At 33.9% G+C, this 13,503-nt stretch overlaps 1 protein-coding gene across 4 annotated transcripts in view; it reads left to right on the top strand.

Moving 5' to 3' along the window:
- The window catches only part of GLRA3 (glycine receptor alpha 3), an 83,058-nt gene extending 72,151 nt beyond the window's left edge, over window positions 1–10,907 (top strand). For 2 of the 4 annotated variants that reach the window (XM_014264901.3, XM_026791548.2), the window contains exons 9-10: window positions 4,034–4,153; window positions 7,720–10,907. In XM_014264901.3, coding sequence (XP_014120376.2) covers window positions 4,034–4,153; window positions 7,720–7,989 — 390 coding nt within the window. In that variant the 3' untranslated portion in view covers window positions 7,990–10,907. Of the gene's footprint in view, window positions 1–4,033; window positions 4,154–4,232; window positions 4,305–7,719 lie in introns of all 4 variants that reach the window. The other 2 variants (XR_012580456.1, XM_014264902.3) reach the window with 2 other exon arrangements.
- Window positions 10,908–13,503: the final 2,596 nt, after the last annotated feature.

Below are 13,503 nucleotides of genomic sequence, written 5' to 3'. Positions count from 1 at the left end.
CGTTGAAAGGCAGACCAGAGAGTCAGGTGAAAAAGGCATTTTCATACATTTGCCTGTCCCTGTGTGGTGAGTCACAGACTTTTTCAGCTGCACAGACAAACTCATGTACTGTAGACTAGAGGATGATTCAGACTGCAAGTACCTGTGTTCAATGTTTGATCCCGTGAAAAATGTTCTTTCTTCCTGCTGACAGTAGAAGGAAAAAGCACTTTTGTTACAAGGTGTTTGTTCTAGCTCTCTGAAAACTGTCCTAATGTTTGGAATGGGAAGAATGGGGTGGGGCAGACAGGAATTACTGGACAGGGGTAGGTAAATTACCAGTGAATTGTGTACCAAACAGCTGTGGTAAGTGATGTATTATGTCACTATACTTTTAGTCCATTCATCTTTCTCACCACGTATTAATTTTCTTCTGGATCTCAAGCAAATTTACCAGTTTCAGCTTAAGTTATATCTCTCTTAAATGCAGGTCAATTATTATGACTACAGGATTAGGAACTGACAGGTAGTACCTTCCTTCCTCAGAATCAAACCAAATTCCTCTTCAACTCCCTCTAAGCAAGATTCCAAATTCACCAAAGACATTCATTCAGCAATCACAGTCAATTACATTTCAGCCTAGAGGTATGTGAGAGAGGAGCCACAATATAAAAAGGACTTGTAAGAGTAAAAGGACTTGTAAAGAAAAAACGTTTGTGCATGAATAACCACATTGGCTTAAGTGTTTTTCTGGATCATGGTATTCTTGAATTCACACTTAAAAATCCTTATTCTAATTTTACACTTTGCTAGACAGTCTTTGCTGGACTTTGCTACAGCTTCAGGTATATTGCTTGCTAAATTCTCATAAAATTACAGAGTTAGAATTAGAGACTTTAGAGTGCAATGAAGGATCAAGTACAATTTAGATACAATGAAGTATCAAGTACTTTGCTTTGATTCTGAAGGATGGAGATGTTCATTTCAATGTTTTTCTTCATAATGTACTTCAGATGAGGTTATTAAATATATTCGGGAGTATAGGGCTTTCCCTTGTCCCTGTACCTATATGTTTCACCATGAGACAGCTTCTCAAGCTAAACTTACTTCAAAATTCTCTGTTCCTGTACAAGATTATGATTTTAGGAAAATAATAATTTTTCAGAAAATATTAATTTAATTAAATGTTTTTTAACTCACTCTAATTCCATGTAGAGTTAGAGCTCCTGAACAGAGTTAACCATTAAGAATGTAGCTTCTCAAACTCTAGAGACAGCTCAGCTAATATTTTCTCTCTTTCTCAATGTTTTATGAAACCTTTCCTTGCACAACAAGTGTACAGGACTTGAAACATGGAGACTTTATCCCTTAAAAAGAAATTTGGATCACATCTTAAACCCTCTGTTATACAAATAATACATGAGTTTTTCAGATTTAAAATTGCAGTTAATAACTTGCCTTCCTTACCACAAATGTTATTATTTATTCACCACAATTTATAACATGAAATGCAGGCCCTAGGATCATAACTCAAAGTAGCTTGGTTTTCCTTCTTTTGTCTTTTTCAAAGTCAGTTACTAGAGCTCAAACTTACAAAGTTTTGTATGTTTGTTATTCCTTTGGACTAGGTCAAGCAGCCACTGGCTCTCAGGGATTAGATTTTATTGACTTTGAAAACTGCCATGTATTAAGAAATGTTCATTTGATCATAAAGTCAAGAGGTGAAAAGAGTTTATGTAAAAAGACTGCATTTAAAGTAAACTTCAGGGGCTTTCTTGAACATTACATCTTCTTCCTTGGGCAAAGAGATAAACAATATTCTATTCAGTATTTTTGTCCAAAACTATTAGAGAAATAAAGCAGATAGGATAACTTATTAGACTTTTTCATTCTGTATGCTTACCATCTTGGAATATTTTCCTAAGATCAGTTCTTTTTTACCAGGTGAAGTCTAAGAATTGAATACAGATTTTTTTTGTTTGTTTGTTTGTTTTTTTGGTTTTGTTGGTTTGTTTGGGTTTTTTGCCACTGGTATTTTATCTACAAGGGTACAGCAAAACTGCTAGTGATTTGACATGTTGCAGAAGTGCAAAAAATAGATCAGTTTGGAAATGTTTCATTTCAGGTATGTGTAGGGCAGCTGAAGAATTTCCAAAGTCTATTTTCTTTGTAATTAGTAAGATATGCTTGTTGCAAGAAATATTTACTTTTACCAAGTAAAAAAGGCAAAAGCCCTATGATTGAATTTCAGTGTCTTTGGGAGGTAAGTGGATCCATTTTGCTGACTTAAGTAAAGATCATTCGTACCTAATTCATCCCAGCCAAAAAAAATTCCACAAGTTCCCTTGAAATCTATTCCAATTGTTTAAAAAGATTTTTTTTCCCTAATGTGTTTTTTTGGCCTGTCATAGCTTGTCTAGAAAAGACACAGAAACCAGATTGCTTCATTCCTTCATGTCACCATTTGCACATTTCCATTCTGTCTTTTCTATAAATATTCCCAGTGGATAAAATTTTTGGTTTTGGTTTGCATTGGGTTTGGGGGTTTTGTTTTGTTTTGTTTTTTTCTCATTCACCTTCCCTGGAAATTCTCCTAATTAGTCCATATAATTCCGCAAAACTATGTTTGCAACATGAACAACATGAAACCTGCAGCATAACAGTTGAAGGCAGCCAAAGGATCAAGTGATCAGGTTATACAGTTGTTTACCCAAACCGGTTTACCATTTGCCTTTTAAACAACATCATAATTTTGACCCATATCATGATTGTGATCTTCCATATCTTCTGGGTCTTTTTCCAGAGAAACACCCTGCAGGGACATTTGCTTTCCAACTAATACAAAGTGGATATTTCTGGCTAAATGTCATACTTACTGATTCTCCTATATTTTTCAAATGCTTTGTTCAACTCGTTGCATTCAATTTTATTTCTAAACGTATATTCAAACAAATTTTCAGGTTTTCATAGTTTGGAATATTTTTAAAATTAATTTAAATTATGGCTTATATCCTTCTGAAAACACAGAGGAGATGGAATCTCTCTATTAAGAAGCATATGTTTGAACTCAGATAAGACCCCTGCAATAAATTCTATTGTTATACAAATTACAGTTCTGTACAGAACTTCAACAAGACATTTTGGCATCTAGAGTTCATCTATCTTTGCCATTTTCCTCATGCTTTTTCCACTTATAGTCACTGCCTTTTTTACACACCATCTGGTTCATTTGGGCCTCCCTTCCCAGACAAAAATAGCAGCATCATGAAAGGCAATTCTAAGGTACCACTGCACCCTCTGGCCACCGTTTTTAGGATTGTAAGTATGGACTTCATTCAGTGATTCCATATTACTTAAAGACAAATTTCTTTTCAGAGGCCCAACCCAGTTTGCATAGAACTAGCAAAAATTTTGAAGTTTCTGGGGTTGTGTTATAAATTCATTTACAAATGAAAGCTGTTGCAGCATAATGTGCAACCTACTCAACGCTTTTTTCCAACAAGCATCACAGTAGGTACAGGAGTTTTTTTAAGAGGGTATAATGTCTTTATGATTACACAAATGGCATAACAAATCCTGAGAACAAGGGAATTTTGATTACCAGTTTGAGACTTCATCTGATACTTAGTATATGAGACACAGTTCTTTGACAAAAAAAACCTAGCCTATTCAGAAATATTATGTTACCACTCCTTCAGAATGAATGTTAAGTATTCATTTCCTTCCTAAAAGACAAAAGAAAAAAAAAGGCAGAAAAAGAAGTCATAGCGGGATACTGAAACACACCTATGATCATTGTTTTTTCTTAGTTGCATTTACATTGTATGGGCAAAATATTAACCGTGTACAGATACTGAATAATAATTTGATTTTAGGTTAGCTGCTAATTTATTTAGGTTTTGGGAATATTCAGTCTATTAGTTCTATTTTCAAAATCTAAAGATCACCATATCTTTAGAGAGGAAAATAGACATGCAAACTAAATTGTCTTTAATGGTAATCACACCTTTTTTCTTTTGTTTTCTTTTTGGTCAACCATCCATTTTGATGAAAGTATTTTGAGGGAGTTCTTGATGGAAATGAAATCAGTGAATCATTACAGCATAGCAATGGCTTGAGATGTGCAGGACGTATAGACGGGACTTTGCCTCAAATCTACAGTACAAATTTAAGGGTAAACTATTGAGAAGATGTCCCATTTGTCATAATGTGCTATCCAACCATTTACAGAGGCCCTGTCCTTTTGTCTACAGTAACATCTTCCCATGTGAACTTCATATGCCTTCATTGCTACCTGTATGTGATGACGTGAAATGTTAGTAAAGGTACTGTCTTGTTAATTTCCTAATCCATTTTGATCTGTTTAAATCTGGATCAAAACATAGTGCTAAAATTTTGCTCTTTGTAGTGCAAAACAACTTAATACCACTTGTCTTCTCAAAACCGAGCAATAAAAAAGAGAGTGTTTAAATTAGCAAAGACAAGGCTTCAAGTTAAGTTTTTGAGTTGTTATGACACCTTCCAATCAAACAGCTATGGAGTTATTTTCAGCCCTTATACACATATTATTTCCCAAGATAAATGTATTACTAAGCACACTAACTGAAAACACCATAGTCAAAATACCACAAGACTCACAGTTTTCTTTTAATTTATAGCTAAGTATTTTGTACAACAACACTGATACTGAAGTAAATGGATTGAAATTATTTTTGTCAGACCACCAAAGAATTCCAACTTTCCAAATAAAACTTATCTAATTTTTTTCCATTCCTTAATTACATTAATTTTAATAGAAATTATAAAATATTTAAATGTAACTGCATGAAGAACAACTTTCAAGTTGCTAATTCTATAGCTGAATTGGTGAAAAATGTATTCAAATCAAAGTTCATTCATAATAAGATTTTTAAAGTTTTATCAAAAATCTGTAATAAATAGCTTTCTGTAGTGATAAGGCACTAATAATATCACAAAAGAAACAAAACCTTCCTTATCACTTAAATAATAATTCTATTCAGCCAATATGCAGGACTTTTTCAGGAAGATTCACTGTAAAGGCTCTCAACTGGATCACACAGGGTATTGTCCTTCAGATGATTTCTACCTCTGTAGACTCAGACACATGCATTCTGAGACATCTTTCTAGTCAAAAAGAGGGATTTTAGCCAAGTCAATCAATAGCAAAAAAAAGGGATGTCACTGACATAAAAAGCTAGTATTGATAACAGCAACCACATCTTTCCTGCTGTGCACAAGTACCCTCAGATATGAATCTGAAGCCAACCTAGTGATCTTTTTGCATTATGGATCTGCTGGAAAACTTGCAGAACCCCATTTTGAATATTCAAGCTGCTGGCCCTAAAAGGAATTCTGGTGGCTCTTGGTATGCTCCAGAAGGTCCTTTCCTGCATATCCACCAGCCCTAGCACTTGGGCATGATTTGGATGGCTCCAGCCATCCTGACTGTCCTGGACTCCTGCAAGGAGCTTCACACCAGTTCAAGCACAAAGAGCATTTCCAGCCAGACTGCTTACAGATGAATTACAGGAGGTCTGCAAGCACAAAAGTAAGGAGAGACCTGGCCTTTAAAACGTTCTAGGGGATCATTCCATTCAGGTAAACCTGAAACAAAGACAACAAAGTCTTAATATATAGTGCTTGATCCTGAAATCATGCACAGCTGAAATCTGCTACTCAAAAGCATCATTATCTTATCTTACTTAGCCTGTGCAGTACATATGAAGGTATTTAAATGGCAAGTTTATAGTCAATTCTCACAGTACATGCGTTTCTAACTTAATATTTCTCTTAACTGCAACACACGACTACAACTATTATAGAATACAACTACATTAAAGATATTCTTTTCCATTCTTAGCTGACAGCAGACGAACACTATTGCAGTAATTAAATCTCTGTTTTATCACGTCATCAAATAATGATCCTATCATTTTGTATTTCTGTTTTTCATTTTCATAGTAAAGTCAGTCAGTGATTTTTTTCTCCTCCTTTTCTTTCATGTTAATTTTTTTTTTAATTTTTTAAAGGCAAATTCTAATATAGATTTTAGATATAGCAATTTCAGTGACCTTTATCACTCTCAATATTTATTCAATTTACATATATGAAATATTTCAGTAGGTTGATATTTACAGCTCTGCTGGATGGTCATGCTGATGGCCAAGTATTTTACTTCAAATGTGGTAATTTATTTGCATTCTTTTGTAGCTAACATATTCAGTTAATATTGATAATAAAACTCAGATTTTTTTAAACAAAGTAATTAGCAATTATTTAATGGAACTTTTAAATTTTTAAAATTAACTCTTCATTGAAAAGTTTTTTCAGGTTTTCAAAATGTCAGACATTTTCAAAATAAAAAATTTGCAACTTTGGATTTAATTTGCGCTCATTGAGAAATTGCATTTTTATAAAGTAAGAGATTAAAGTACAACAAAAAAGTTCTAACTATTGAATTGAGATAGCAATTATTTGACTTGCTTGGGCAAGTAAATATTTTTTAGACTTATTTTAATTTCAGCTAGGAAAAGCTTTAAAATATGAAAAATTCTCCAACAAAAGAAAAACTGACAGCTCCTCAACTGTTTTTATAATAGTTATAAAAAACATTTTTCAAAATACTTATTTAAGAATTAATGTAATAATTTCTGTATTTCATAAAAGTGTAAAATCCTAAAGCAAAGAGGCTAAATTAGACATGAAAAATAGAGATTCCTGAATTTAAAATTAGTATTGAAAAATGGTGAATGCCATCAAAATCACATAATTATTCTTGAATAGCCTACATAAAGAAGGAATACACTGGAATATATTTCAGAAGCAAATCTAGCCCTGACTTCACAGATTATGTATCATTTATTTGTCTGCATATGTGCCTTTTTTATTACTTGAGGACACCTAGATAAAGAGAAGTAAAAAAAGATGTCTCCAGGCACAAGATACATTTTTAAATTGTATGCTATGAAAATATGTGTACCTTCAAAGCATCCACCATTTCTGTGCCATGTGATTAAGAATCACTTTCTTTTACAGTTTCCTAACCCTGAATATCTTTGCCAGTTTTCCCCTGAATTGACAAAAGAATGAGTCAGAAGAAAAATCTGGTCTTTAGCTTCCATTTCCTTTATTTTAAACTAAGACACTTTGCCTACTATTCTTTTTATTTGATGCATTCACAGGGAACAGCAGAAATTAGGCATATAGATAAGATTAATTAAATATACAGTGGCCAAATAGGCAGAATTCTCACTAATATAATGAATGTGCATATCATTAGTGATTTTATGATGAGCATCCCTAGAGGCCAGGATCCTGGGTCATAAGGCAATGTACAGACTTAATAGATGTTTTCTAAAAGAGCATTGTGAAATTTGTCCTTTTGAAGACTGCACATATTTACTGTAAATGGGGAAACTTAAACTAAATCAGAAGTTGTGTGCCCAATTGCCACTAGTTTACTAGGTTTTCTCATTTCTCTAAATAGATTACAGAATCTAAACAAGCAGAAAAATTCTGTGCTTGTTAACAATCCAGCAATATTTTTGTCAGACTGATAGGGATGAAATTTCAACAAGTTAAGATAAGGCGTGGATTCAAGAAGTCGATGAGGTAATTGTGCAACTGGTATTTAGCAGCAGGTGAGATTTCTGTAAACAGTAGTTTAAAAAAAAACACTTCTTGCTCTTTTTCTTTCTTCTCTTCTTTTTTTTCCAACAGGATGATGATACACGTGACAGTCAGTTCAGCATTACAGCATACGGAGTGGGCCCATGTGTGCCAGCAAAAGACGGAATAACACAAAAGGGGCCAAATAACCCTGTTCAACCTGTACCAAAAAGCCCTGATGAGATGAGAAAGGTATTCATTGACCGGGCCAAGAAGATAGACACAATATCCAGAGCTTGTTTCCCATTAGCCTTTCTGATTTTCAACATTTTTTATTGGGTAATCTACAAAATCATCAGGCATGAGGACATTCACCAGTAACAAGACTGAGGCTTGCAGTACATAAAGATCTGGCTGTCACACTCAGAAGGAGGCTTTTTGTTAGAAATGCACATCAGAGGAGTGATTGGAAGAGTTAAAAACAATGAGGGGAAGAAAAAGGATCCTGCATGGCCTGCAATGACCACCTACAGTGGGATGGAAGAATGAAACCCAGAGAAGATACATCTGCTATTCCAAACTTTCCTTGTCAAACTAAAAATTAACTACTTTTTCATTGAAAATCACTCTCTACTGAAGCTTTACTGCCAAGCATTTATATATATTGTTACATAGTGGTATAATTGTACAGTACTCTTTGAATAGTCCTTAAATTTTTTAAATTCTGGTGTATTTTTAATTTTAAAAATGTTTCCCAAATACCCTAGGTGAATCCCACAGTATTACAGAATGGACTAGTGTTTGTAAGTTTTCTTTCAATTTCACAATATAATGACAAATTATGGATTGGACAAAACAGCTTAAAGGACTTGATCTAGTCTTAAGGACAGTACGGGTGGTTTTGCAGTGAACATATTTAACAGTTTTTAGTAATTTAATTTATTCAGTGTAGTTCATATTACTGTTCCCCTGGAAGGCGTACGTTGAAATAATCTCAGAACAAGTATACAGCCTAATAGTCTACACTTCATATGAGAAATATACTAAAATTTTTAAAGTATTGATTCCTGCAAAGGATTTTTTTCTTTTAATTTCCTATACTTTGATAATTTAAGCATATTCTTTAATCTTTTTTTTTTTATATTTTAAGGAGTTTTTTTCCTCAATTCATAAAACTCATACAGCTTGTGAAATAGACAAATTACATCAAAATTTTGCAATGCTTCATTTTGATTCAATGCAAAGAGATCTTGGACTGGAATTGAAAGCAGAGTCAACAATTTCACTGAAGCATTTGGAGGATGAATACAGTTATGTTTATGCACATTCATCTCCTACATATTACATAATTCCAGGAAGTTTAATTTATGAATGTGCCAAATTTTCTGACTCATTCCTTGAAGTTTGTTAATGTGACTTAGATACTGGTTAAGAAGCACTTCACAGCTTTGGAAAAACACACAGCTCTTCTAAAAGAACAAAAAAAAAAGACCTGGATGGTCTTTTACTTTACTGGATTTCACATTAATAAATGGGAGAACAACTATTAAAACTCTTAGATCTTCCCTGTTTGGGTTTAAATAAGCCATGTTAGTTGCTTCTTTGAATTGTAACACCATAGAACACATTTATGGCATAGTGTCCAGGCAAGAGTATTTACTTTTGTCAATCTATTGGCAAAACAAAACCATGCTATCTTGTTGAAATATAACACTTAGTTATTTAGTTATTAGATACTCTAAGTCCAGTCAGTGAGGCTGCTTCTCATTGCAAAATATTTTTATTTTGGACATGTTTAAAATTTGTGCTTCTTTGATGATCAGAATGTGTATACAAAAGCAGAATGGGCTGGAGGCGAACATCTGGTGCACTGCCAAAGGCATGGTGCATATGAAGTAACAGAAGCAATGTAACTCTGTTCTGGGGCTTGTAACATAGCAACCTTGGGTTTGGTTTGGTTTGTTGTTGTTTTCCTCCCAGGATTACTTAGAGAGATTCTATAATAGTAGCTCTCATATTTTGTTAAATTGTGTCAGAAAGAACATATATATATATGTTATATATATGTGTTATATGTGTATATATATATATATATATATATATATATATACACTCCCCTTTTATTTTAAAACTATTATGGTTTTATATTTTGCTTCATTTAATAATCTAAAATTATTTCAATTCACTTTTTGCTTTCTTTTTTTTTCTAATATTGTGTCTGCTTTTTTATTGGTTTCTTTATGTGCATGTTCCAAAAATCTCGTTCGCTTATGAAGGTGTGAGGGGATATCACAAATTTATGACTGATATTCACCTCTCTCAAAGTTAGGGTTAGTTATATTGTATGGAAAGGGTTGTTAACATGTGTCTGTTAACAGCAAAATCGACTGTATTTTGTTTAAGGGCTGTTTTCAAATGCACATAACATTTGGCATGCGATTCTATTTTAATACAATGGAACCAAGATCTGATCTCTCTGGAGCTGATGGTTTTGTAGACTTTTTTAATGGAATCATAACATTTACCAAGGTAACATAAGCCTCTGTAGTCCACTAACGTATTTTTTAAAAGAAATAATAACTTTAAATTAAGCTTCATTTAGATTATTCCTAAATTACTTAGTATAATGTCACATGGTACAGAAAGAGAGAAATGTCATCTGAGATGATAAGAAACTTCAAGGCACAAATGTCTGCTATTCACCACTGACAACAGGAATAGCCCAAAACTGCCAGCAGGCATGCCAGCCCTCTGTGCAAAGCTGGAATCAACAGCTACTGACATCAGCTAAGATTACTGTGGGATGATATTTTTGCAACTGTATAATGAAGCAGCAGGAAATTATGTTAAGATGCGAGAATTGAAAGGTGCTCTGCGGTACTTACCAGACTGCAGCATTTTTGTTGCCCTCCCATCAAAGAGATGGGAAATGCAGAAAAACACTCATCACAGAGATAATGCTTGAGGTAAATGGTACTTTGCAGGCTTCCTCCTACACATAAAAAAGACCCCAATCATTTGGCAGAAGTAATAGCTACCTCACTTAATTATCACTGGGCCTGGGCTCTGCTGAGAACAAGTCCTTGGCAAGTCACACAAGAAAGCTTCTCATAAGCACAATCCCTGTGTGACAGGATAATGCAGCTTTGTCCCAAGTCATCATTCAACACAGGTGCAGACCCTGTACTTCTCAGGTCATGTTTTTGTGGACCAGCCCTATGCTTTGAAAATTAAATACTGGCACTAGAAGGACATTGTAAGACAATGAGAACAGAGACACTGCAGGATCTGGAAGAACAGCCCAGTAACAGAGCTACTGAGGAGCTGACACAGTTACCATGAGGGGAAAAAAGGGATCAAGCACCCTTAGCATTTTTCCCAGACCTGCCGTGTCTCCATAGGAACACTTGCTCAGGTGGAAGCAGTAACTGCAGGGGCAAACAATTTATATCATCTGCTGCAAAGTTTATGTTGTTTTGTGATAGTGATTTCTGCCTGTGCAGATTGACTTCCACACCATCCCCTTTCTTGATAGAAGGAGAAGCAAAACAGGAAGGTACAGGATGAAAAGTCTGGGCTGTGCATAGCAGAACAGGAGCCACAGGAAGTGAGAAAGCCCAAAGCAGAGCCTGGAACCTCTTACATGACTGTCTTTTCATTCTGCACTAAAGAGAGATGTGGCTGAACCCGTGTCCCCATGTCATCAGAAGGCAAAAAACTTCAGTACCTTGAGAGAGGAGAAGCCCCTTAGAGGTGCAGTAGAAATATTCCACTATCACTGTGCCAAACTCCTACTTAAATTGCAAACAGCAAAATGCATTTTATTTTTAAAACTAGATTAAAATATCAACACAATAGGCTTGCATTGTTAGAGGGATGTTTTTTTCTCTATAATACTGATAAACTATGTGAAGATGTGAGGGAATTAGGAATACTAATATTGTACTACTTAGAACTCAGCTATTTTAACCCCAAAATAAAGTATATTTTACTTTCAAGGACTTTTGACAGCAAGCAGTATTTAAACAGGTTAGTGTAATTCAGGATGAATAGAGCATTTACTTAAGATTTAATTATTTTTCATACATTAGGTTTCTTTGGATTCCTTTTCTTATCGTTCATTCCAAAATCTGCTTTATAAAGAATCATTTGTGATGTGTGAGAGATGATTCTGTTTACTCATAGACAGAAATATTTAGGTGATTAAATGTGCACTTTATATTTAAGGAGTGAGATATTGCTTCCACTTTGTGTATAACCCCTTACAGAAATGTAGACTGATAATGTAGATAAAGAGAGACTATAATAAACTGTACAAAACCTTATATTTTTTAACAGTAGGGAAAGATAAAAAGTCTTCCTTAACCTTAGAAAAAGAAAAAGTATTATTTTCAGCAATAATTTTATAGTAGAAGGAAATTAATTTATTTATACCATTCCCAGCCCAAGCTGATGTGATTGGTTGCAAAAGATACACTTTTCTTCCAGTTTCTACTCTCATTTGAACTATCATAGAAATTAATCTAATCCAGCAGAATAGAATTTGGTTTTAAAATGTGAAACTGCTGAATGAGCTAGTAATACATACAGTACCCCTGTGAGGTAGTAAAATAAATTTATCCACATCTTACTGCACAATCATGTGGTTATTTAGATAAGTGCAATATCAGATTTCAAAGCTTTTTTCCTTTTCTAAGAAAAAAAACATAAATCTCAAACCAGACTACTTGTTAGTAATAAAAGGGGTGTTCTGTTTTGGAGTGGTTACAGAAAAGGTGTCTTCAGGCAACAGTAACCTCCAGTAATTTCTGAAGTACTATCAGTTTGGAAGGCTTGTGGAAGCAGGTTAGATGGCTAGAAGCAGTAGATTAATGCCAGAAAAAGTGTTGGCTCATCCTGTCTTCTTGACATTCTTGAATATTACTGCACTTCTTCACTTTCATCCTTGTGAAATATGCAAGAAACATTTCTTATGTTTGTATTTTAATGTATGTCAGAGTGATATTAACAGATGAAATGGACTCAAGTAGCTACTGATGTTCCATGAATGTGGAATTGTGAGCTGTATAAAAAGAAATTGTGCCATAAGCTTTTGACATAAAGGTTTAACATAATATATGGTATTTTGTGTGTTAGTGATCCTGGCTTTTTAAAGGCTACAGCAAGAAAAAAATAAAAATTTATATGATAGTGTATTAATAACTTGTCTGTGAGTTTTCAAAATATTCTCCTGTGAGTTCTCTCTGACAGCAATTTCATCTCTAAGTACTTCCTTTTTTGTAAAAATCTATAAATGTGTTGTGCATGGATTTTATTAGATTCATTTTTATTGTATTACAGTATCATATTGCACTTAAACTGACATTCTCTGCAGTCAGAAGTGTTTAAAATGTGAAATTTATGGTGTCACCCATGTCATTGTAGATATTTTGTTCAAAAAAGAAAATAAACTTATCTTTTTTCAGAAATTGTGAAGTAATTTTTATTATATTTTTGGATTTAAATTAATTTAAAGTCAAAAGAGGAACATACAACACCATTGGAAAAAAGGATTAAACCCGAAGTAGTAGTTACCATGCACTACCATTGAGTATTTCAGGAGTGAAAGCAAGAGAGAAAAGGAGTAGAGTGCCTTTGAGCAGAATGCCTTTGATTGTTATATGGGCTCTAGCTCTGAAAAAAAACCCTTATTCTGAAACTCAGGGAATGTTATCTTGATAAATGCCTATTGAAATAAGTAACAGCCACTCCAAAATTGTCCTGCTGAACTTATTATCAAAAAGGCAAAGAGTTTCACTTGCAGCAAAATAGCCTTAAGAAAATTTTTATTGGTCTCTGAGCACCTCCTATGTACTCCTTGATAGAAAACTTGAAGTTAGCAGATAAGAAGTCATT

The sequence above is a fragment of the Zonotrichia albicollis genome, chromosome 5 (genome assembly GCF_047830755.1).
Source record: "Zonotrichia albicollis isolate bZonAlb1 chromosome 5, bZonAlb1.hap1, whole genome shotgun sequence".
NCBI classification, from domain to species: domain Eukaryota; kingdom Metazoa; phylum Chordata; class Aves; order Passeriformes; family Passerellidae; genus Zonotrichia; species Zonotrichia albicollis.
Note: the sequence above shows the minus strand (reverse complement) of the source record. Positions and strands in the feature narration are given on the sequence as shown.